Genomic DNA, 26509 nt, shown 5'->3' with positions numbered 1-26509 from the left:
AATCTGGGACTGTGAAGCATGGTTTCCAATGTACCAGGTAGCTATTGCGCAGAAAGAAAAGTCTTGTTTAAGAGTATGACAGATCTAGGTGTTACGTCTTTTTCTGATAAATGTTTTTTATTTATTTATTTATTTATTTTGTCCGTAATGAGAACCTCCATCTGATTCTGGAAACAGTTTTACAGTCTCCGCATGATACAGGACTGTATATCTGACATGTGATCGTCTTAAATAATCATAACCTGCGGAGGGCAGTAATACGCGCAGTGGCGTAAAAACAGCCACAACCTCTAGAAGAAGAAGAAGTAGAATCCTCCCGTCCAACAGGGGGCGGTAAGTACAACTGCAAGGCGAACACGGGGATGAAGAAAGGGCAGCGGTCAGAGGTGAAAGTTGACTCCGGTAAAAACATGGTTGAACACGGGGATATCCGCGTGGTTTACCGAGGTGGCAGTAAAATAAACTTCAGGGAACCGGTCATAACTAAGGATTCAAGGTCAGTGTGTACTTTCAGTCCGGTAATGTTTAATATTGATTGAAAGAGAGTTCAGCGGTTTTGACAGTGCTGGTTAGCCAAAACCCGTGCTAGCTGTTAGCATTAGCAATATCAGGTACCAGCTAACTGTTGATATTTCTGCTGTTGCTTGTTTAACAGTATTAATTGCTAATCTTATGTCCGGCATTCTTATTCTTCTCTGCAGTGGCAACCGAATACAAAACATACATTAGATTTTTTTTATTGTAGCTCTTATGTGTAATAAAGGTCTGATGTTGATTCAGGTTCCTACTGTGCCCCTCTGGAGAGTGTGTGAAGGTGTTCAGCACCTCCACAGAAGAGTGTATCCGCAACCTGCGAGGACACACTGACCTGGTAACAGGTGTGCTGCTCAAACCCTCCAACCACCTGCAGGTATTTCTTCTTTTATTACGTGTTAATGCTAGTAAGGTGGATGTTCTTTAAGAAGCTGTACTGTAATGCACAGAACTGTCCATATAAACAGAGTATGTGTAAGTGTTTAGATTTCAGCCAGTCCCAGTCCAGTCAGTTACTTTCTACAAGCTCCTGAATTTTATTGTTACATATTTCTCATCCTGTGTTGTTGTCCTGTGTTGCAGGTCTACTCTTGCTCAACAGATGGCACTGTCAGACTTTGGGACTTCACAGACGGCATTCTCATTAAAGTAGGACTTAATTCTTGTTGTTAGTCCCTAGTCTTTGCAGTCAGTGTGACTCATCCCAATCCAGCAACCACACACTCACTTGGGCGTTTATCATTATGCAACACAATCACTTTCTGCCCGTCTATTTCAGTTATTCCGTTCCAAAGTACACATCTGACCAAGTACTTTTCAAATGCTCGGATGTGTTCTTTATCCACCCATTTTATAGAGGAGTATCTCAAAATGCATTTTGCAAGTGTCATCAAGTACACTGCTGTTCAAGTTACAGAACAAATGACATCTGGGAGGACACAGTCCTTGTGTTTGCATACTTGGTATTGATAACATCCTCCTTGTGGTTTTCATCATCTCTGTTTCTAAACACAGTGGAGGGTCCTACGTATAGTCTGAACTGGTAGTGGACAAGGAAGCTGTCCAACTGTATGCAAACTTTCAACTTTGTAAACATTGTTTTGATCATGTAAAAACTATGGCTGCATTCTTTTAATTTTTACTACCACAACTGTGCAGTAACATAAACTTTGATTGTTTTTTGAAACTTTTACTCATTCTGAATCTGTTTTTAGCACGTTGATTGTTTTAGGGCATTATGCCTAAAAGCATATGTTGGTTTAACAGTTGAGCAAGCAGCGTATTTGTGCAGGTGTCTACCTACAAGTAGGCTTTCACAGTTCAGCTCTGTGTGTGTGTGTGTGGCTGTAGTAAGAAAAAGCCCATGCTGTGTTTCCTTTGGTGTGTGTGACAGCTGTATGATTTTTTTTGATTTTTTTTCCCCCCAGACTTACGTCATTGGGTACCCTATTTATTCCATCTACGCATCGGCAAAACATGAAGGAATCATCTTTCTCATTCTCCCCATGGCCGGTGACAAACGATCAGGTATTTTTAACTTCTAGGTTTTACGTTTGGGGTAGATGCTGAAGCTTCTTCACACAATGTGTACTTTGGCAGAAAATTTGTCATGTGGACAATTTTCATGTTTTGTCTGTACCCAAAACTAGCTGGCATGCTGGGCGCTTTTAAAAAGCTTAACACCCATACTTATTGCAGCTTGTTATTCATATGGAAAACCAAAAAATTAGAATCACTGGAATATGCTTGACTTCAATTGTGCTAAAGGTGTTGATCGTTTTTTGTTTGTATGTACAAATAATTTAAACTCTTAAAAGTCTCTTATACATCATTGCTAAATCAGGCCCAACAATGACGAGAAAGTTGTTTGTAGATATTTTAGAGTTGAGAGCTGCACCGTGGAAACTAATAGAATTAGGCTGGGGGTTTGAAATGCCATCATTTGGTTAAATGGAAATTTCAGTGTCCCTTTGTTTGATCAGATATTTGGTGTATCCACATGAATTGCTGTCTACTACAGTTTTTCCTCAATACACAGAGAATATCAGATCATTCTCATAAGAAAAAGCTGGATAAGAGGTCATCGGGTGAGAATGTGTAACAGCCTGATGTTTGACACTCTATGTATGTGCAGAGTTTTTTCAGCTGGTTGCAGTACATCTGCCACAGAGTGGAGATCAGCTGGTGGAGGCCCGAGAACTTTCTGCTGTGCTCAGCAATGTCAGCTCCAACCCAGCAGCCGTCGCCTTCGGTAGAGAGGTATTCACACTGCCACAATGCCACGAACACACCACCTGTGATAGCCTTGCATGCTGAGCATCGAGTAACCATGTCTTTTCACACAAAAATGAATAGTTAGCATTACAGATATTTACTTTGCATGAGTATAGTTCTTTTTGTTAGCCAATTGATGAGCTGAAATTCAAAGAGGCATAGGCATTTATAAAGAACAGGTTTTAAATCCTGATCATTGGTCAGCCTTCCAGCATATATGTGATAATAACCCACTGTTCACAGGGGCAATATCTTGCTTCGGCTAAAGGTTTGGAGCTGGAGGTCTACGTCTTCAAGAAGCAGAAGTCATACAGGTGAGCCAGAGCATCCTTTACAAGGTGTGGAGAAGGAAATGAAATACAAGATGCTCACACAGTTTGATTCAGTCTTTGAAGGAAAACCTCAAACCTTTGGTTTAATGCTTCATATTACAAATAAAAATCTGTTTTTGTAACACATGTTGTAGACACCGGGAATGAAGTGTAATAGTGAAGTGTAATAGAGGTTATGAATCATAAACACCTGATGCTCATGTACTGCATATTCCAACGGAGTCTTAAGGATGTTCACTAATTCCAAACGTTGTGTGGGGTGGTAGGTTTTCACTTAAAGAAGACAACAAGAAGGGCGGTAAGAACACCTTCACTTGCATTGCCTGTCACCCAAAAGATGACTGCATTGCCACGGGGCATGAAGACGGCAAGATTCGCCTGTGGTGAGTGGCCTTGATGCACTCACATCATGTGTTGACAATTTTGAGTAATTGTTCAGTCAAAACATCTCTTGCTGCTCAGTTGTTCTCTGTGTGTTGTGCTGATAGCTGTACAAGTGAATTCCACTGCCCTGGCACAATGTGAAAGAAACTTTCTATGTCCAATTTATTATGTTCTGTTAGCCTGTTTGGTTTAATTTTCCATGACATATTTCATTTTGTATTTGTAGCAGTAAATGACTATTTTTACTTTGTGAAGTGGAGAAATGTTATTTCTGTTCATCCATCCAGGCGAAACTTTAACCACAAGAAGGAATACACATACTCCACCCTGCACTGGCACCACAACGCTGTGAGCTCACTGTGCTTCACTCCAGAAGGTATCATGTCATCCATTGAGAGTGTATTAAGTGTATCTAATTGTGTTCCCACAGGATGCAATACAGTGCATTCCGAAAATATTTTCAGATTTTTTCTTTTATATATTTGTTTTTCACCAGAACTAGGAGTAAAACCATTCCTTCCTCTCTATTTATCTTTGTTTTATCAGGCACAAATTTGCTAAGTGGAGGTGTGGAGTCGGTGCTTGTCCAGTGGCAATACAACCAAGAGAGCCAGCGGGACTTCCTGCCTCGCCTGGGTGCTGCTATCACACACGTCACTGTTTCACCTGATGGAGCACTCTTCTGTACCTCACATAGTGACAATAGTAAGGAGCTGTAATCTGTATATCACTCAGATGAAACACAACAATTCTAATTTTGTCCATTGCTGGGAAATGTATGTAGTCGCTTCAGGGATTCACTTGTTAATGGAAAGCTGTCATAACTAACTTCTGTGTCATCCCATTTAGAGATCACCATCATCCAGGGCTGTGTGAAAGTGTCTGCTGTCATTCAGGGCCTGGTTAAAGGTGAGTACAGACTATAGGCATCAACAACACATAGAGTGATCCTAAACAGGATGTATGAGTTTGTTCAGTGGTTTTCTTATTTTCTACGTTGTTTGTTTCTACTGAAGACATAAATTGTGAAGAAACACATGTGGAATAATGTAGTAAACAAAAAAATGTTGAGCAAACCAGAATGGATTTTATATTTAAGAATCTTCAAAGAAGCCAACATTTGCTATGATGACAGCTTTGCACACTCTTCCTCTCAGTCAGCATCATGAGATAGTCACCTGGAATGGTTAAATAAAAGCCATTGAATAAGAAGGTGTGACCAAACTTTTGACTGGTAGACCGTTGCTCAGATATGATTTATCCTGCTTAGGAGAAAGAACTTGGTCAGTAGAAGTTTTGTTCAAACAAAACCTAAGTTGTTGACCGTTATAATGCAGAGATTTGTTTTAGTTGTATATAAATAAAGTTAACCGGAGGCAATCACTGTGCTGTGTCATTAACAGAAGAACATACTCTGCATGTGTACTTTGTTCTGTTCTGGTGCAGGTGAAAGTGTCCGGACAGACTTGATGATAGACCCACGCAGCAAAGCGCTGGTGCTGAATGGGAAACCAGGACACCTGCAGTTTTACTCCCTCCAAAGAGACAAACTACTGTACAATGTAAGCATTCAGCTAAAGATGTTGCTTATACAGTGAGCTGGACAAAGTTAATATGTGGAAGACTAATGCATTACTTACTGGTGTGAGCTAGTTTTATTGATGCATTCTGAGGGCTGTCTATCTCTTTGTTTCTCACAGTTGGACATAGTGCAGCAGGAGTACATTCATGAACTGGGCCTGGAGCAGTTTGAGGTGGTCAAAGCAACATTTGATGCCTTTGGCACCTGGCTAGCAACAGTGGAAGAGAGAAAACAGAAAGCTGCTGAGCTGGAGCTGAACATGAAGCTGTGGGCGTTTGATGAACAAACACAGAGGTACGATGGTTCAACTTTATATAATTTTTGCTGGAAATCAGTCCCACTCAGAAGTGTTTTTTCTTGGCATAATGGAAATATTTTTCTTGTTCACCAACTGCAATTATGTCACATGTAGTTTTGTGCTGAACACGACCATCTCGGCGCCCCACGAGGCCGGGATTACAGCCATGTGCTTTCGCCAGGACGCTGACAGCCAGACCACCATGTTGGTCTCCACCAGCAAGGACGGACACTTCAAAGCCTGGCTGCTGGCCGCACCAGCCCACACAGAGGGTAAGGAGTCTAGCTCAGTGTCTGACATTGCTGGCTTGGTTTACTTTTCTTAAAATGTGTCTTTTTAAAAGTTAATTTAAGCAAATAACCTGTAACAGTTCTTAAGAACAAAATTTTAGGCTCCAAAATTAAAGCTGTTTTCAATTGAAAATGCAACATCTTGTTCCTTTTAGAAATTAAAATTTGTCATTTTTGTTTTGAAATCCAGAATATATGATTTTATATAATTATAGTATTCTGTAATGGTCTGGAAGACATCAATAGGAATTAAGTCACTGTTAGTACCAGGCTTTACCCTTTTAGACGCATAAGATTGAATGTAAGGTTTTAGCTAAATTGGGCTGTATTTCATTAATCCAACTCTCTTTGTGTCGGTCTCCCTCTCTCATTCCTCTTGAATGGGCCGCAGATGAAGGTCCTTCTTGGACGTGTGATTTTGTCGGAGCCTATCACGGCCTGGTGCCCGACTGCTGCTGTTTCTCAGCCGATGGCTCTCTGTTGGCCGTCAGCTTTCAGGAGGTGGTGACTGTGTGGAGCCCTGCCTCCTGGGAGCTCCTCACAACTCTGTCCCAGCCGCCAGGAGCTATCAGGTGAGGCTGTATAGATGAACACACATAGCCCCAGAGGCAGTGAGAGCAGCTGTTGTACAATCTGTATCAACTGATAAAATACATACAGACTAAATAGAGACGCATCACGGCCTCTGTTTAACAATTTGGAATGCACCGAATAACGTCTTCTTCTGGCCTGCTGTTCTTTTTTTATTTGCAGAACAGAGGCTGTTCATAGAGATATCACGACTCACATTCAGAGTTTAGACTCGCATGGAACAATTGGATAATGAACAACATGTTCCCTGGCTTGGTTTCACTACAGTCCGCTGTTTTAGAGTTTGCCTGTTTGCTCTAACGACTCCTCAGTCTTAGACATATTTGAACAATTAAATTACCTTTTCTAGTCCAGAGCCTTGTTTCTTAAAGAAGACAAACAGCCTGAGAAAAAGAGCTGCCTGAACATGAGGACAGGCTGCAGTTTCGCAACACTGCTTGAGTCTCAGAAATGTTGGCAGATGTCCTTACTAGTTACGAAGGGGCCCTCAGGTCACTGAGGACACAAAACTACTGTTGCTGGTTTCTGTACCACATTTTTGAACTGGTTTTAAAATACAGAGTCAGCATTTGCACATTTGGAAGAAAAACAATAAAAGATGACTTTGCAATTTATCTTAAAATTACATAACCAGATCAGGTAAGCTATTTAAACACTGAACCTTTTGAAATAGTGAACAACATTGGAAAAGGTCTAAAATGTGTCTAAATGTTGTGGTATTTCACTCTTGCTGTATATGAATGTAAGCTTGTCTAAATGAATCATGCGTGACTGAGATGCCTTGCTCCAAAAATCAATCACACTCACAAAAGCCTCTTCAGATGAGCTGATTTTTGTGTAGTCCCAGTGCTGAACAGGAATTTCTGAGTAATACAACTTCAAAGTTATATGGGGGGAACTGGAAGTTTTGACAGCTGCCCAGTACCCCTTACATAACTACCACCTATAGATGAGGAGAACTGGGTCAGTTTCTCTGCCTACACCTCGGTGCTGCTAGACTCTCCACATGTAACACCATAATTAGAAAATGTCAGGGCATATTGTCTGAAAGCTGATAATATGGATAAAAATTCCCCTGACAACATTAATTTTGATTAAAAAAATATGTATGACATTTTAAAGGGAATGTCAGAGACCAAATCTAGATGAGATAGCACCAGCCTATCAGCCTTGTGAAGTTTGATAGGCTGGCACTAATTTTCTGGGCATTTCTTCCTTGGTGGTCGTTCAGCCCCGGCTGGCATGTTTCAAATTGAATCCCCCAAAGTGGAGAACTCTTTAAATGATAATCCTATGAAATATGTGTGGTGTGATGGAGCTGATTGGTTGGGGGTAATCTTTGGATTCTTTACAGTCACAGTAAGGTCTTTATTTTTTTCCCCTCCATCAGACATCTTTGTTTTGGGCGACTGAGCTGTTCCAAGTACTTGCTGGGAACCACTGCCAGCAATATGCTCTGCTGCTGGAACCTCCTCACCTGCTCCTGTAAGACCACTTCTCTACAGTCAAGTATACACCGACAGCAGCATACATTAACTGAAGACAATATTTAAGTTAATCTATATGTTTCTCCATTATTTTTCCTTCTCCTGCCTTTCAGTGGAGTGGAGCACATCCATGGACATTAGCCTGTTGCTTTCTGACCCCCTCTCTGAGAACATGGCTGCCTTTTGCTGTCAAACTGGATGCACTGACTGTAAGATTTAAACTATTGTGGTGGTTTACAGAGCCATTATTATGAAATCTGTCACTATCCACCTGATTCTAAATGTACCAGAATCTGTCAGTACTTTAATTGAAGCATGGACATCAGTGTTGGCACGTTGTTGATTTATTTCTTTTTGCTGTTTTTCTGTATTCTCTGCATTCAGTGTTTGTGTTCAAGCCCAATGAGCCTCGTCCACTGTTTTCCCATAAGGCTGTGTGCTCAGGGAGGGTGACTCGCGCCGTCTTCGCCCCCAGGGAGGAGATGCTCGAGGGCTGCGAGGAGAGCAGCCAATGGCTCAACCGCTCTCACCTCTACTTTTTGACACAGCACATGGTAAACATCATGGCTAGAAAAACATGTCAAAGCATTAGGCACACTAGTGAAAAGGAATGCATTCTAATATAACAGTCCTGCATTTAATTTCCCTTCATGAATGTTGATTTTCAAACTGCATCAGAAAAGTAGTAATTCAACTGGATGATCATTTTGGAGGATGGAGTTTGTGGTGCTTTTAAACTGGATTGAATTAAACACTCAAGTGTTTTTGTCATTCAGCCTAGCCCACTGACCAAAATGGGGTTGAAACATGCATCAGTAGAACATGATACAATTCAATAGTGCTACAAACCACAGCCTCCAAAATGAAAACATGTTTGAATCAACAACTATGTTATTTTGAATACCAGAACTTAATGAAGCTAAGATTTAGTGCAGGACTATTACATTTGAACAAATTCATTTTCACTAGTGTACCTACTGTACTGGAAAAATAAGCGTATATCTTGCATTTAATTAAAACCAAATAATAGAACATCACAGGGAAAATACATAATGTGGGATTGTTTTTTATTGGATAGGAAAGGCACTTTAAAGCAGACACATCTATTTACTGATGATAACAGTATGTTTATTTCCATTGGAACTACTTTCTGAGGACCTTTGCTCTAACCTAGTCACCTTTACACAACAGTATGGAGCGACAGAGGAAACCCTGTGATGGATAAACCAACAACCAATAAATGACCAGACTTTGTTAAGCCTTAATGCAAAGAAGCAGGTGGCGCTAAGAAATTCTCACTTGGAATTTATTGTCCAGATCATGGATGTATTTAAAGAGCCAATGCAGAACCACTGAGTCTAGCTGTCTTTCTTTGACAGTGGGCGCTCTTGGTAATTCTGCTAAAAGCATTTAATGGAATTTTCCTTAAAATTTTCCTTTGTTGCTTGAAACGCCCCCACATATTAAAGTTCCAGGTAATATATACATATATTGTCTTGAATATCTGATCACTGTGCATAGGTTCAGCTCTATCCAGGCACTCATGTTTTTCATATGGTGCCTAGTAGGGATGACTGCATAGTTTGTAGAGAGATATATTACCCCCTGTTAAACAAAACTGATTTCTGTTATAAAGTAATAAAACCTAAAATAACAACAATCAAAAAGTGAATTCAGCCAAAGCAAATGGATGAACACAGCCATGAGCTTCTGTTGTGTATTGAGGAATATTATCATGATAATAAACAGGACTTCTATGGGATACTACTTTTGCACAGTTTTGTGTTTTTGTTTCTGCTGTTTTGCTGATGAGTGGTCTCCTCTGTAGGACCTCATGACGTTCACCACCAAAGCAGAAGACGACAGGCTGATGGCTGCCAGCAAACAGGTGAGTTTAAGCTTTGCATCAACTTCTCAGGGTTTCAAAACTCTAGATATTTGGCTTGTTACTTAGACACTCTATATACTATACTATGTTTACTGTTATTTTAATTTTTCTTGTGAGACCAGTGTTAACAGTTAAGTAGAACATATAACTAATACAATGAAAACTGGACTGATGTCTGTGTTCAGCTGTTTCAGACGTTGTAGGTTATAGGGAATAGGTTAAATCATGGGGAAAAGTGCAGTCCCAACAGAGCAGAAGAACTCAAAATATCCCAATAAACCATCTTCTCTCTGTCATAAAAACATTACATGTGTCTTGCCCATTTTCATCATTTAAATGTGAAATTTCAAGTTTTTCCTGATGTTTTTTTTTTAATTTTTTTTAACTCTTCAAGCTTGAGATCGATGACAGTGTTGCCATGACACCATTCTACCTGTTGCTGGGGAAACACAGGCAGCAGCAACAGGAAAATCAAGTCCCAGCGAGCAGCCTGACTGCTGAGAGAACACCTCTGCCACAGAGTTCTGTTGCTATTAAAGAGGTCTGTAGTTCAGCAATGCGTGAATCATGTCTCCTTTGTGTTGTACATCGGTGTCAACACATTTTAAACTTGAAGACATCTTAGCAGTTGTTTAATGTTTAGTGTGTAATGTGCCTGTTTCTCTCTAACAGCTTTTGCAGACCCCAGCCCACGTCCTGCCCTCAACCTCTTTCCTCTGCTCCATGTTCGTACAGTCTCTACTCATCTCTGTCACAGATACCAGGTCAGTTATCAACTTATCAGAAAACCCTTTATCAAGCTTCATCTGTGACCAATTATTTGTCATCAAAACGCAAATAAACCCAATTCAAGACCCCGCCACATGTAGGGGATAATGATGCAGCCACTGTGGGTCTTTGTCCCGTTTCTATGTATTGGTTGTGGTTTATTATGACAAAGTAAATATCTGACATCTCGCTGACTTCATGACTGCAGGAGTAGTATTGTCAGCATGATTTGAAAAATTACTGCTGCAGCTGAGATATCACGCGCTTTAGCACCTTGAGACCAGGCTGAAAAATAGCATGTGAGCTATTTATCTTTGAAAATATGCGGAGTCATGTTAACCTTTTATTCCATGTATGTGTTCTCATGGCCTCAGGGAGGAAAATAAGCACGCAGAGGAGGAAATGGATAGTGAGAAAGAGGAAGAGGATTCAGAAGGGGAAATGGAATCCAGCATCTCGAGACCGGAACAGGCGTCGATGGAGGGTCTGGCACCGCAATCTGCTGTCCCGGCACTAACAAAGGCCCAGGTTAGAGAACTGAGGAGGGTGAAGAAACTGGACCAGAGCTGGCTTGCTAGCCTCCTGGACTGTCAAACATGATCATGTACAAGCTTTCAGTCGGCCACTTTTTCTATATTTTTATTGTTTTACACCATCACGGCAAAGTGGACTTCTTCAGGGGAGATAAACAATACCCAAGTGAAAACAGACTCCCATGCAAACACAGAACAAATATTTGATTTCAAAAACTCCCTGGTTTCTTTCACAGTACGCTTTGTGAAGCACTGCCCACTAAACTTTGGTTGATTTGACTGAATCCGAGTAGACGGTGGATCCCTATACATTTGACTGTTGATGGATGACCTGTTACCTGCTTAATTGACAAAGAAATAAGGACGAGCTATCCCACACCTGTCCAAAACAGATTTTGAGCCAGTTGTTCCAATTACCTAAACCATTTCTCCAGTATGGATGTTGGTACCCTCAAATTAAATCTGAGAGTCTGCATTATAAATCCATATTCATTGTATAATGCAACTTTATAACAAACTGGTATCAGATAGACATAACTGATGAGGATTTTATGACTTATCTTACTGTACTCTGGGGATATTTCCAGTTTTGATGTCCTCCTCTTGGGGACTTCAGTACTTGACATGGAGTTCATTTAAATCTTAAAGCACAACTGCATCAACAAAACCTAAGTTCCCAACACGTATCGTGTGTATTGAGGTGTAACTGTACCTCAGACAAACTGAAGTACCACTTGGTAATGAGGTGTTTTAATAAATGCATAAATACACTGTATTTATGTATACACAAATACTTATGTCGTCAATTATTTTGATCTTTATAAGTCTGTAGAGATTTGTTTTTGTTACATGGACGTTGCATGTACGTCGATCAGACATAACGTTAAAACCACTGACAGGAGAAATAAATAACATCGACCATCTTTGGACAGTACAATGTTCTGTTGGGAAACATTTGGACCTGGCATTCATGTGGATGTTACTTAGACATGTAGCACCCACCTAGACCAGACCAGGCACCCCCACCCCATAGCAATGACACTCCTTGATGGCAGCAGCCATCCCCAGTAGGGGAAGAACAGCACAAGGTGTTGACCTGGCCTCCAAATTCACTAGATCCCAAACTGATCAAGTATCTGTGGGATGATCCACAGAGGCCCCTCCCCTCAACCCATAGGACCCAAAGGCCCCCACTAACAACATTCTGTTGCCAGACACCACAGGACACCCTCAGAAGGTCCATGTCCATTCTCTGATGACTCACTGTTTTGAAGAAACAAGGGAGACCTACACACTATTAGGCAGATGGTCATAATGTTATGCCTGATTGGTGTATATTAACATCAAACACTTAATTTTGTCCACTGAGTCAAGTCCTCTGTATATAAGCACATCTACTGTATGTGTAGTCACATTTTTCTTTGAAATTTAATAAAACCTTTCTTTAAGCTGTCTGCCTTGATGACTTTGCCTCGTCCCTCACCTTTTTACACATGGGTGTGTATTCCAGAGTCCAAACTCACAGCCTTAGATATCCACTGTCAGTACTGTGTGATGTAATTCAGTCAATTGTGTGTGTGAAGGTTACATATGTAACTGACATTTCTCATATTGTTGTATAAACCTGTGAACAATGACACATATAATTGGATTGCTTCTTTCAAAAAGGATTAGGATTAAAATATATAACATTGCTTTGCATACTACAGTTGCTGCTTTTTGAAAATCTTTACATTAGTGCTGCTGTAAAGTCAGGCATGATTCAGCAGACCTTTGAGTAACAACCTCTGAAGATGATCACGTTTTGTTCCCAGGGCTGGATAAGACGCTGCACTTCCATCACAGCATTTTTCAGTTCCTCTGTTGATCAAGTGCTCTGTGCGCCACACATCTTTTGTACCCTATAATGATTTCTGCTTTTGACAGACGTTGATGGTTTCATTACAGCTCCAATATGTCTCCACTGCCACGTGACCAAACTGGGTCACCCTATATGTCCTTATCACGTCGTTAGGTGTATTTGTCAGTTTTATTGCCTTGAAACGATGTAAGGATTGTAAAGTGGGTTCAGTAACCATGAAAAAGAAACTGCGCATGTCATAAAAAATTGCTTTCTCTGAAAGAATCAAAAAGAAAGCAAAAATAGAAATATAAAAATAAATGAATATAACAAATAACACATTTATAACTCTTCCAGAGTCTACTTTGCCTTAATGTGATCAACAGACAATCAGAATTTACTGTAAACCGCATGGCTTTCCCTGTCCGCAAAACTGTTTAAGTTTGAAAATCTGCTTACAGAATGGGTTCAGTTTTTTGTGTATGGTGTGCACATTTTTTAGTTTTCATTTTAGCTTAATGGTATAGTTTGGCAGTCTAAGCCAAATATGAAACTAGCTTGTTAAGCTTAGCATAAAGACTGTAAAAGGGAAACTGATGACCTGGCTCCAAGCAAATATAAACAACACTAACATTTAATCTGACGCACGCACACTCAAAAAAAATAAATAAATAAATAAAAAATCTGTTAAAATGGGCATTGAGTCAAGATAGTTCCTGGATAGGTGCTTTGACTTTTTACATTTAAAGGTCAAACAAGTGCAATTCGTGTTCATCAGTGAGGTTGTTAAACTATAAAGTCTGCAAAGACGTACAGCAGTTTCTCTGGCTCTGCTCTATAAACTCTCATATACAGTGGGGAAAATAAGTATTTGATACACCGCCAATTTTGCAAGTTTCCCCAGGTCTGTAATTTTCATCATAGGTACACTTCAACTGTGAGAGTCAGAATCTAAAAGAAAAATCCAGAAAATCACATTGTATGATTTTTAAGTAATTAATTTGTATTTTATTGCATTTGATCACCTACCAACCAGCAAGGATTCTGGCTCTCACAGACCTGTTAGTTGGTCTTTAAGAAGCCCTCCTATCCTCCACTCATTACCTGTATTGATTGCACCAGTTTGAACTCCTTATCTGTATAAAATACACCTGTCCACACACACCATCAATCACACTCCAACCTCTCCACCATGGTCAAGACCAAAGAGCTGTCTAAGGACACCACAGACAAAATTGTAGACCTGCACAAGGCTGGGATAGGCTACAGGACAATAGGCAAGCAGCTTGGTGAGAAGGCAGCAACTGTTGGTGCAATTATTAGAAAATGGAAGGGACTCAAGATGACTGTCAGTCTCCCTCGGACTGGGGCTCCATGCAAGATCTCACCTTGTGGAGTGTCAATGATCATGAGAAAGGTAAGGGATGAGCCCAGAACTACACAGGAGGACCTGGTCTATGACCTGAAGAGAGCTGGGACCACAGTCTCAATGGTTACCATGGTAACACACTACACCATCATGGATTAAAATCCTGCAGCACATGCAAGGTCCCCCTGCTCAAGCCAGCACATGTCCAGGCCCGTCTGAAGTTTGCCATTGACCATCTGGATGATCCAGAGGAAGCATGGGAGAAGGTTATGTGGTCAGATGAGACCAAAAGTCAATTTTTTGGTATAAACTCCACTCGCTGTGTTTGGAGGAAAAGAAGGATGAGTACAATCCCATGAACACCATCCCAACTGTGAAGCATGGGGGTAGAAACATAATGCTTTGGGGGTAGTTTTCTGCAAAGGGACCAGGACGACTGCACCGTATTGAGGAGAGGATGGATGGGGCCATGTATTGTGAGATTTTGGGCAACAACCTCCTTCCCTCAGTAAGAGCATTGAAGATGGGTCATGGCTGGGTCTTCCAGCATGACAATGACCTGAAACACACAGCCATGGCAACTAAGGAGTGGCTCCGTAAGAAGCATTTCAAGGTCCTGGAGTGGCCTAGCCAGTCTCTAGACTTAAACCCAATAGAAAATCTTTGGAGGGAGCTGAAACTCTGTGTTGCCCAGCTATAGCCTCGAAATCTGAAAGATCTGGAGGAGATCTGTATGGAGGAGTGGGCCAAAATCCCTGCTGCAGTGTGTGCAAACCTGGTCAAGAAGTATAGGAAACGTTTGATCTCTGTAATTGGATCTGTACTAAATATTAAGTTCTGTTTTTCTGTTGTATCAAATACTTATTTCATGCAATATATTGCAAATTAATTATTTAAAAATGATAGAATGTGATTTTCTGGATTTTTGTTTTAGATTCTGTCTCTCACAGCTGAAGTGTACCTATGATGAAAATTACAGACCTCTCCATTCTTTATAAGGGGGGAAACTTGAAAAATCGGCGGTGTATCAAATACTTATTTTCCCCACTGTATAAGCAGATTTCCCAAAATATGACACAATTCCTTAATTATACTCTCTCAGACTAAGGAACGTTATCTCTGTTTTGTCAGACAAAATCAACTCCGTAATAAAGGTCTTCCAATGTACTCTATGTACACCTATACACCGATCAGGCATAACATGACAACAGAGATGCATAACATTGACCATCTTATGACATTAAAATGTTCTGCTGGAAAACTTTTGGACCTGGCATTTATGTGGATGTTACTTAGACATGTAGCACCCATCTAGACCAGACCAGGTACCATCACCCTATAGCGATGATACTCCTTGATGGCAGCAGCCATCCCCAGCAGGATGCAGTCTGAAAAAACCATGTCCATTCTCTGAGTCATAACTGTTTTGGTGACACAAGGGAGACTTACACAATATGTCATAATGTTATGCCTGATCAGTGTACATCTGCACAGCATACCTGACTAAAGACTGATTGTAAAATTGAGCAATGTATGAACTTTAACATCTGACTTGCCATCAGTTAAATATTATTACTTGTGGAACCTTTAAAATTACAGTAAAATGGTCTTCCAGAAAACATACTCTAACAAAACAAGGCTTTGACAGCTTTGTTGAACGGAGCAATATATTTTTTAAAGGAAATTCAGAGTCAGAGTTTTTATTAAGGCATTAAAAGGATGACGTTTCCACTGTGTGAACTTATCTGGTGTCCCACTTCCTGTCACTAGACGTTGGACTTTCGCTGCGTTCAGCTTTTTCTCTCTTACAGAGTACACTGGTCCTGTATGTAGAAGGGCTTCATACTTGAGTCACAGCTTATCAGTCAGATTATGTAGCACAGATAGTAGATGCATTTAAATAATACTACTGTAAGTCTGGTAAAAGACACACAAGTTATGGTCTTTGTATAACAGTAAAAAGAAGCCTACTAAATTACATATGTTATACTAAAGTGCAGCTGAATAGATCAGTTTTACCATTCCTGAATCCTGAGGTACTAGAAAGAACCCATGCCTAAATTTAATGATCTCCATGTGTGCCTTGGATGTTTTTCTACTGAAGAATGGGTTATGTGGTATTTTATGCTTGAACAGAAAGCTTAACAAAAAAAAAAAAAAACCTGCCTGCAGCAGCGCCAAAATGTACAACTGTATTCATTTGCTGACTCGATGATTAGCAGTGCCCTGGTATTGTGTTACTGTATTATGTAAAGTGAAACTGACTAGGTGACAAGTTGATTAATTTCATACAGGTCATGAAATACGTAAAATGCGTAAGTGACCCCAAAATGTTCAAAGCCTGACATGCATCAGGGCTGAGCCCCTCTTCTTGTGCTCATGTTGTGCAAATCCAGGTCACTCTTTGGACTTCAAGTCCAGGTCATCCAGCTCAGCTTAAAGTCAGTCAGTCTAACACCAACAGAAAAGGGATTCCGGGAGGAAATTAGCTGCTAACTCTGCTGTGGTATGTGACCTCACACAGCAGCAGCGAAACCTAAGATGGACTCCAAGAAGACCTACAAACATACACATACAGAGTGATTGTAAAGGTTTTCTTTATTTAAAAGACCTCATGCAATACAATCAGTACAAACATCCTTATATTCAGTGGAGTGTAATTATTACACAAAAATACATTTAATTTCTTTATGATTAATAATCATTTTGTCTATCACACTACAGTAACACTGTTATATATCTGTATATAGAGGCCGCTACTGTCAGATTTAAGCAGTGTAGAGTTGTATTCAAATGAAATGCAGTGTTTGCTTTATACACAAATTTCCAAAAAATCACAAAATGTTAACACTAGGTGTATAAAAACTTGTAAAAAAAAAAAAAAGATTCCAGACAAACAACAGTACACACAATATATATTGTTTTACATTTTCCAATTGTACAAAGTAAAGTAAGTTTACACTAACTCACAGCTAATGTTATTTACATAAAAAAATATAGTTTATGGCCACGTGTGATATTCCTGATTCAGCAGACCTACCATTTTATGAGTGGGTTTTGTTCTTGTGTCCAGACTCAGTTTGAGGTTACATTACACACGGGTGGGACATGAAAAGTAAGCTCCATTCCCACTGAGCCTGCACCTCTCAGCACACCTGCAGACATCCTGACTCACCACCATTAATGCGCTGCTAAGAAGTGGCCCTCTGTTCTTCTACATCTGGTGTGGTGAGTTTGGTTTCCAACCCCAATATTTTTCCCCAACATAGCTTGAAATCTGGCTAGACTGGCTAGCTTCTTCATCTCTGGGGTGGGGCTAGTAACTGTCTGATGCAGCCCCATGTGTGCGTGAAACAGCTGTCAAGGCAAGCTTCCAATAAGGCATTTTAAATTACCGGTGGCCAAAAATATTATGTATTTTGTGTAAATATTTAAAGTGATCTTATGTCATTGATGATGAAATATTTTCATCTTAAATGAACATTAAATAAAATGCACCTTTGAGTTTTACTGCTACAGACTTACTTGGTTGGATTTGGACTAGTGTCTTATTGTGGCCAACATTACCCAGCTCTAGTTAGATATTGTTATTCAGACGGTTTTCTGATTTTGGCACTTAATTGTAACCATCCTGTAAAAGTCTGATCTTGTGCCACAAACTTTCGTGTATATTTTCAATACATTGTCTTGCTTAGACCCGTGAAGCCAAAGACGCCAGCATTAGTGGCAGGACTTTGACTTGAGTAAAATGTGCTTCTGTGGAAGCTTACAGCAATGAGAGCAAACCCCCCCGGCTGAGTCCAGGTCCAGAGTTTGTTGGCAGTCTGAAGCAGTAAAATTATATCTGTTAAGGGTTGCTGACTAAGATCCCTGGCTAACTTTGAGGAAATTGGGGTGTCTGAGGGTTCTTAACAGGAACTGGTATAGATTTTCCTCATGAACATGTGGTGCTGAATGTTGATATATGTGCCTTTTTTTAAAAGAAGAAAACACAACCCTGCCACAACGTCTGCCAGAGAGACACAATGCGACTGACATTCGGTTGTGCAGGAAGGTGGTCTCAGGGAAGTGCAGGGCTTCAGACTTGTGCAAAAAATATTGAACTAATGCTTAATCACGCAAAAGGTGGAGACAGATGTCAATCATTTAAAGTGCCTGAGTAGTGACAATCACGACTGAAAATTCACTCTAGAGAACTCAAACAATAAAATCAAAAAAAGTGACAAAAGGGCACAATTAAGGTAAACTACCAGAAAAGTTGAAGTACAATCTTGGAGTGGGTTCAGAAATATTCAGATATACTAAGATTGTACAACTGTTACAGGATGAAAAAATATATATTTGGAATGCTTCATGCAGAAAACTGGTTTCCCTCACTTCCTTTTATGCCATATATGAACTTTGGTAACGGAGAGCTACTGATAAGGGTGCATCGGACTTCTAATGTGTCTCATATGGCAAAGCTGCATGCAAGCAACACAACAGTGCTGATGCGATTATTGTACAAAACCACCATCAGCATTTCCTGGATAAATACAGTTAAATGCATAACCCTTATAACCACATATTAAAGAGACTAGATCCCAGTTTTGTGTTTGGTTAAATAAGTATCATGCTCCCCTCAGAAGGAAGACTTGCACAGCCTGCTCCTCATACATGTATATAAATAAATGCAAGCTGACACAACCAAAAGAAGGCAGAACAGCAAGCAGACACAGCTACAGCACCAATGAACCCACTGAGAGGCAACTGTGAAACATAATGAGGGATGTTCTGTCGTTTAGGATCTCAGACAGTCCTCCTCTTTAATGCAAGCCTCAGTGCCTGCTTCCCTGCAACATTTCTCCCTCATTTAGCTCTTTTGTTAGCTGAAGCACCGTTTCAAAATCTTTCCAGCTAAATCCAGGCTATTGAAAGGAGAATATTTTACAGTGCAACTGCATATGTGTTCAGGAACATGGATCTGTAGATGAAAATCTGAGGTTCTCATCTGACTCCCTGACAAAAAAAACCTGCAGTTTCACTATGGATTAGTTTTCTGTGACTGTACGCTTTCAACTCATCTTCTTCTGCTAATGATTAATGCTTTGTTAATTGCTATGCATAGCATGGTAAGTTACTACACTCTGGTTTACATTAGCATTAGCAGTATGCCAGCTACAAGCAATGATGTTAGTTAAGATACAGGATTAGCGTAAGGCTTGAGAAGTATGTACCCAGGACAAAGTCTCTTTAATGGGGTTAGACGGTGGTAGGAAGTGAGGGGCTGTCATCAGTTTCCACTTTCTGCTCTGGTGAGCCGCAGAGGAATAGGCGCTTGCCCAGGCTCTTGAAGGCAAACCTAAAGTACATGATGTGACCCATGGCCACAAAAGAGACAGAGATGATGACCAGAAGGCCAAAGGCCTCTGGGTTCGGAGCCAGAATCACCATGATGAAGTGCAGGAGATCTAAGAGGTAATTCATGGAGTTCTGGACACCGTTGATCACACCTCGCTCTGACTCTATCACATTTTCCTGGATGAGCTGGGTCACTGTCAGGTCAAAAGACCACAGGCCTAAAAGAGAGAGGCAGAGATCAACAGTCAGTTCTAATCCTATTTTACAGCCACATTAAAACAACTTCAGAACTCAACAGTAGCTGCAGCAGCAATGATCTAGCAATATTATTGGCATCAAAGGTTGCAAATATTGTGCTTACATCCGTACTACATCCGTAGAGGTCTTGTGTGACACCCTGGTGAATTATGAAAAAGTCCAAGCTCCGAACCTGCTTCGCTCTCTTTTAGGAAGTCATAATTTGTAAAATTGGACTCTACTCTCTTAAGGACGGATGTGAAGATACCAGTAATGCATGGTCACTACTCATACACACTCTCATTTCCTTTATGATAAAATAATAAACCCTAACTTAGGCTATAAGCCAATGATAATGTGCACTTTGGAGCTTCTACCTTGTTCTAAAACAAACTAAAGGTAGATGTCTCCACTACATCCAGTGAAAATTAAATAGGCATTTAGAGGCCCACTTCTGCCACCTAACCAGAAAAAATCAAGGAGAAATACTTTACTCACCAACTCTAGCAGCAATGACGCCAGCAAACAGCAGACTAACAGACATGTAGGACTGCAGAGGTGGCAGCTCTTCAGCTGGTGCAGGAGTAGTGGCATTCCCACTAGTAGGAATGTTGGTGAGGCTGTGGTCAGCCTCGGGCAGCGTCTTCTCTCCAATCAGGTGGCTGTAAAGGTCCTGGAAAGGTGAAACGCTGAGGTCGAAGGGACTTCCGGGAGCGAAGACAGAGGCCACGCACAGCATGAGGCAGGAGAGCTGGGCCACGCCAGAGATGAAGCCTGTACGGACCAAGCCACACTTCTTACGAACCCAAGTGAAAGCGACAGTGCCGCAGATGCCTGAAATGGCTGAGGCCCCCATTAGCAGGCTGAGCACAGAGCCATTGAGGCCCTGTGTGTAAGCGTAACCCGTGGTGATACAGTCGAAGCCCAGCACTGTCATGTAGAGGAATGCCAGGGACATGCCGGCAAAGAAAATGTTCTGGTTATAGTAAGCCACCCAGCCAGCCTTTAATGTGCGCAGGGGTTCAGAAACCTGGTAGCAACAGCCATGCTGCTTGGGAGTGTCAGGCTTGGCATCCCCTGATGTTTCATTCATTAGAGGCTGAGACGATTCTTCTGGACTTTGACCATTCTCCAAATCTGTGTAGGGAAGAACAGTTGAGATTTTGCTATAGTGAGTCACGACTATTAGTCACAATCCTCCAAGCTCAGTAAATAAAATGAAAGTTTTTACCAAATCTATGTTGATCAAACATTCTACAAGGGTTTTTATTTCAAATGATATCAGCACAAGATCCTTGCAGTTACCTCCTGGAGGGCTGAGCTGTTTTAGCTCATGCTGCTGTTGCTCCTCCTTTTGTCCAGCTTTCACTGCCAAAGCTGGTGTCTTCTGGTAGACCTTCCAGAGCAGTGCGTATTCCACACACATGGAGCACAGGTTCCAGCCAGAGATGAAGCCACAGCCGATAAAATGAGAGCCAGATGACATTACTTGGCCCACTAATATGGGAGCCAGGATGTTGGTCAGCTGGTCGATAATCCGCACTGTGGCATTCATGTCTGTTTGACACAAGAGTGGCATGAGATGCAGGTATACATAAACAGTTTTTTGACACTTAATTTAGTAATGACTGAAAAGATAAACAAACAGTGCACCATTATAGTTTAAATATTTTGGTTTAACTCTAGAATGGTGGCACTAGCATAGCAAAGGGTCATCAAGTTTAAAGTGCTCAGAGTGTTTTGCATCATGTGAGGAAATCTTTTAAAAAGCTTATAACTATGAGGGGAAAACTGCAGGGACATAAAAGGTAAAAACCATAGTGAGTCAGCATTCAGGACTCAAAGTCCTCTGCACTGAACAGATCTGATAACACATCATGTGAGGCCTACATTTCATGATAAGGTAGCAGTGGGTAAGAAACACCGACCTGCCAACTTGCTGCTGTCTTGACCCGCCACAACCACCACCCAGTCCCTCTGGATGGTGATGGATGTTGCTGTGCTGGCTAGGTTGGCAATGTTGGCAATGGTGATAACCAAAATGTAGCAGGTTGTCTGAAAAACAAAATCACAATGATATATTTTTATCCTAACATCAGTCAGGGCGGCTGTGGCTCAGTAGGTAGAGCAGGTTGTCCACAAACCAAGGGGGTAGTGGCTCAAACCCCAGAATATGTCACATGCTGAAGCGTCGTTAACCAAGACACTGAACCCACGGTTGCTCTCAGAACTTGGAACTGGTGAATGTGTATGTATGAGTGAGTAGATAGATGTTTGCCATATTTTCAACAAAAGACAATTGCCCAACACAACACAATGGCTGTTGAAATCAAGTAAAATATAAACAGTACGAAAACAATAGGGTCCTTGCAACTTCGTTGCTCGGGCCCTAATAAAATAACACCAACCTCATCATTTAAATGTTAACAAATACTGTACTTGCATCATCATTATTTGGGGAATTTAAAATTATGGGTTTCAGCTTCTTTAGGGGTTGAAAGTCCTTCTAACCCTGTTCAGTCAAAATGCAACTGTATAATCACGGGAAACTATATAATTGTCTGTACAACAGGTACAGATTAAAGTTAATATGACAAAAACACAACCAATACAAAGGTCAAGTGCTGCAATCACATGTCATGGCATGTAAACTAAAAAAATCTATAAATTCCTGTGGGAAAAAAATCTTCAAAATTCTGAGGAAAACATCTACTTGAAAAAAAAAAAAGTCATGTGACAGCTAATATAATGCTCACAATGTGACCTCAGCTTTGGCAGAAAACTCTAAATATTACCATTTTGTAATGCCACACTCAAATACACAAGCTATTTTGTTTGTTGATCTTTATGTACAGTGAAACACAGCTGCTGTGGTCAGAATAGCAACAGAAATGTTTCAACAGACGTGACCATGTTTCTTGCTCTCGTCTTCTCTTACATGTGATAGGCCTTGAAGAACCTGCTGACACAGCCTTCACGAAACACTCAATCTTCTGTTTTGCCAACCACACACACACACACACACACACACACACTGCCACATCGGCCAGTCCTCCAAACTCTGTCACATGGTGAAAATCACCCACTTTCTCTGAAGACCCAAAGGCGTCTCACAAATGCAGAGGGCAAAGTTGGAGGCATTCCCCCAACAGACAACCTTCTGTGTTTCAATTAAGACACTGCAAACAGTCTCCCATAACGCACAACGACCTGTCTAGTTGGCAGTTCTGTATCTCACAACTTTAACAGTGACAGAGTTCTTTTTAAGTTACATGCTCAGCAAGTATAAACAAGCCCATAACAGAACACTGACACAAACTCCTTTCCCGTACAAGTCTGTTGAGGACATGTATGTACAGTATGTGATGTACAGTATGTGTAGTCTCATGCTTTATTTCCTAGTGATTTAAAATAGTTCCGAATTTTTGTTAATGAATAAATGAACAACTAACAACCAACTTTGTCAAGTTAGAGGAACGGTCGATAGTTTTATGGGAATTAACTACTCTCATTTCACTCATCTGTAAAGCTGCTCAAGAAGTCATAAATCATATTGACGTGGGAGTCCATATCAGTAAAAGCAGCCAAGTTTATCCAGGGGTCAGATAATTACACTTGAAGAAAGGGGATAAAAATGCTTTGAGTGAAAATCCTTATCAGAGCACATTGAAATAACGACTGTGTAATAGACAACACAGGGGGAGATCTTACCAGAATCCATCCATTGTAAAGCTCCACAAGCTGTTCTTTGAACTGGAAAACAACCATCAGGAGAATCCCGCACACGATGACACAACTGTTCTGGACAAGCAGCGAAGTCTGGGCCACTGTGGAAACACCACGACCAGCATTAGAGACAGAAATCTAACCAAAGACAACAGGTTTCTGTCTGATACACTAGTTCATTAGAGTGCTCACACAAAACGGCTGGATACATTCCCACTCCCGGATTTAATCTAATAGTGTCTTTGCCAAATTCCTCTGGATAAACATTCCACAAGAGGTGCATTTAACCATTAAAGTGAGGCAGTAAACCGGCACATGAAATAACAATTTCCTTTAAAGTGTTCTAAATGTATGTTTAGGATCAAACCTACAATGCTTCATTAAAACACATGTTTACAGCTGATCTCACAAAAACAGCTACACTTGGCCTTGACTTTAAGCTGCCTCACCTTTGAGTCTTGGGTTTCTATCCACCCAGTCCCCAATGATGGCCCCCAGCAGGAGAACAGAGCCGGCCACCACCAGACCGTAAACTGCCGTGAGCAGCAGACTGTTCCCATACAGCTCCACCAGGAACACAGCCACGGCAAAGTTCCACATTCGGTCACCCTGAGAATTCAAATTCAGGTTATTCAGAAGCCAGGGAGATATGTGATTCAAGACATTGAAGCTGGGGCTGACAGGAATGTGGTTTAGGTGCTGCATAAATAACAAGAGCACTCTCTGATTTCAAGTGTTTGAAAGCTAACACCTTTTTCAGTTTGATCTATTTAGGAACAGTATTGTGTAGTGGGGTACACAGTGAAAACACATGATTTTGTGATGTCTGTTATAATAACATGTAATGTAACAATAACACATTAATGTAGTATTAAAGTTAGTTTGACACTGGGCAGTCACATATACAGCCTAACATATTTTACAAATTTACTATAAGATGCAGCGTCATTTGAATAGATAATAATGCGGTTAAAACTGTAAACTGGCTTGAAATAGTTTCCGTGCTTAACTTCACTTACCCATGTTGACAGAGCATGGCCCATGTAAATAAGAAATTTAGCAGACGTGAAGAAGTCTCCAATGGATTCTGCAAAGACAACATTCAACGGTCAGAATAATCTCATGACATGTTACAGCTGTGCGTCGACTTCCAACTCTACCCCTTGACATCAGGCTCCTTTGGGAGCAAATTCGCATACAATTAAGAAATAACCGAAATTACCGTAGCATGTCTTCTGAGGTCCAGTGTTATCCATTTTAAAGCTGTCCAAATAGGGGGGAAATAAACAGGCGATTTGTTTTTTCGCTTTACGCCAGATCCTCTTTTGTAATATAAAGGAGGTCGACCCGGGCTAACACTGCATGTCACTTGGCTAACTGTCGCCGACGACACAAAAAAACAAAAGAAGACACGGCGTTTTTCCCCCTTTGTCCTTTCCAAACTTAGCTATCACTGTAGCTGAAGTTGGAAAGAAATAAATGTATAGCCTAAAGCCGGTGAGACGCGAAAACGCAAATGCAGGAGCTGCTCTCCGCGCTGCTCCGTCGGACGGCTGTGCTCGCTCTGCTCTGCTGCTCTGTTTACGTCCCGCCTCGAATATACCCATGCTGTCACGTGACCTGCCTTTATTTACATTGTGTCAAAAACAAATGTGGTCCTCTTACCCCACACGCTCCAAAAAAAAGAAGGGAAAAAAGGAAAATAGAAAGACCGGATTTACACAAAGGGTGTCATTGTTATAATATTGCAGATAAACCCTTTAGTCCTTTACACACAGTACTTGTTTAGCTTTTGTTTGAGCAGACTCCCTCATCGACCCATTTACCTCCTAGCGCCACGCACATGCGCGTTTGAATGTCTGTTTGAAGGAATGACAGGCTGCTCTGGTCAGTCCCTGAACTACAAAAATAACGTACCACAGATGTGTCTTTGACTTGCAGTTTAATGTGTTTTTAATAACACCAGGAAAACTAGCGATGTAGAAAAAGTGTTGTTAGGGAAATGCAGAGAAAAAAACACCCTTAATGCATTACATAAAGGTTGATACGGCTGGAATAAGTTGGTTTAGGTTGAGTTAAATGCTTCCTCTCTATTATTAGAATATTAGTATATTAATAACTGTACTGTAAATGCTTCCTGGATCGTCTGGATTACATCTTCTAAGCTTATCAGATGTTTTAGTCTGTACATGAAATCTTGATCTGCAATGTGAGTAACTGAAGCTGATACAGACATGGCCAGTCAACTAATATATTGAAAAGAAGTTATAAAATAATCAATAAACTGCGCCAGTATAGCCAGTGTCAAAAAGATTCTATGGATTTATTTCTATTCCTAGATGAAAAAACGTCTTGAATGCTTTCACAGTCCCACACTTGCCATATTCAATAATATAAATCCTGTACTTGTTTTCATACATGAATGGAATCTGGGCAATTTTGAGAAGGGAAAAACGAAACAATGAAAGAACAGAGCAAAAAGATTGGAAAGGTTAAAGATTAACTGAATGTTCCTGTGAATGTGAAGCCACGCAACACAAATGAGACTTTTGATCAATATGGAAACTGCCGTTATTGCCTTGACCTGGTGAAGCTGTTTACCAAATAGCGTGGTGCAGTCGGAGAACAATTGTGTGCATAGTACATCTGGATGACTTGCATTTGTCAACAGAACAGAATCACAACAATAATTATAGGCTGTGTGGATGAGAACTCCTTGGCCCGCATCCATAAAAAGTAAAAAACACTTCGTTGACAAATGGATATATGTTTCTTATTAATGTCCACTGTATCTGAATGCACAGAGACAGTGTGACCCCCACTATAACGTGCAACCATTGAAATCTCATGTCTGTTCTCAAGTGATGTGTTTTGGAACTGCATTTTCATTTTATATCACTAAGATAAGTTTTTTCTTCAGAGGGTTTTGGTGAACATTTGGTCCTGTTGTTTACAGCAGTTTGTAACAGCTATCTTTCTACTGCATTTTTCCAGCCCATCCCTGCAGAGTCATGCAAGGTTAAGTAGGCTCTGACA

At 40.7% G+C, this 26509-nt stretch overlaps 2 protein-coding genes across 3 annotated transcripts; one reads left to right on the top strand and one right to left on the bottom strand.

Moving 5' to 3' along the window:
• Positions 1–405: 405 nt before the first annotated feature.
• On the top strand, positions 406–13038 carry wdr75 (WD repeat domain 75). 2 transcript variants are annotated; one of them, XM_084544366.1, is made up of 21 exons: positions 406–496; positions 781–910; positions 1117–1182; positions 1962–2061; positions 2669–2793; positions 3052–3122; positions 3407–3523; positions 3812–3900; positions 4071–4229; positions 4374–4433; positions 4971–5086; positions 5225–5400; positions 5519–5676; positions 6086–6266; positions 7676–7770; positions 7886–7981; positions 8157–8326; positions 9601–9660; positions 10055–10201; positions 10333–10424; positions 10803–13038. In XM_084544366.1, the coding sequence occupies exons 1-21, from the start codon at positions 411–413 to the stop codon at positions 11026–11028; spliced, it is 2520 nt and encodes an 839-aa protein (XP_084400492.1). In that variant the 5' UTR covers positions 406–410; the 3' UTR covers positions 11029–13038. The 2 variants fall into 2 exon arrangements, with proteins under 2 accessions (XP_084400492.1, XP_084400491.1); XM_084544365.1 differs by having other exon boundaries at positions 7676–7794.
• A 3648-nt stretch (positions 13039–16686) lies between these two features.
• Positions 16687–25317, bottom strand: slc40a1 (solute carrier family 40 member 1). The gene is made up of 8 exons (XM_084544378.1): positions 24696–25317; positions 24493–24560; positions 23923–24082; positions 23459–23574; positions 21676–21802; positions 21053–21304; positions 20246–20884; positions 16687–19728 (listed from the first exon to the last, which is right to left on the bottom strand). Exons 1-8 carry the CDS (start codon positions 24727–24729, stop codon positions 19412–19414), a joined length of 1713 nt encoding a protein of 570 aa, XP_084400504.1. The 5' UTR covers positions 24730–25317; the 3' UTR covers positions 16687–19411.
• Between the last annotated feature and the right edge of the window lie 1192 nt (positions 25318–26509).

This window comes from Chelon labrosus, assembly GCF_963514085.1.
Source record: "Chelon labrosus genome assembly, chromosome: 5".
In the NCBI taxonomy this organism is placed as follows: Eukaryota; Metazoa; Chordata; class Actinopteri; order Mugiliformes; family Mugilidae; genus Chelon; species Chelon labrosus.
The sequence above is the reverse complement of the archived record's forward strand: the minus strand, read 5'-3'. Positions and strand labels throughout refer to the sequence as shown.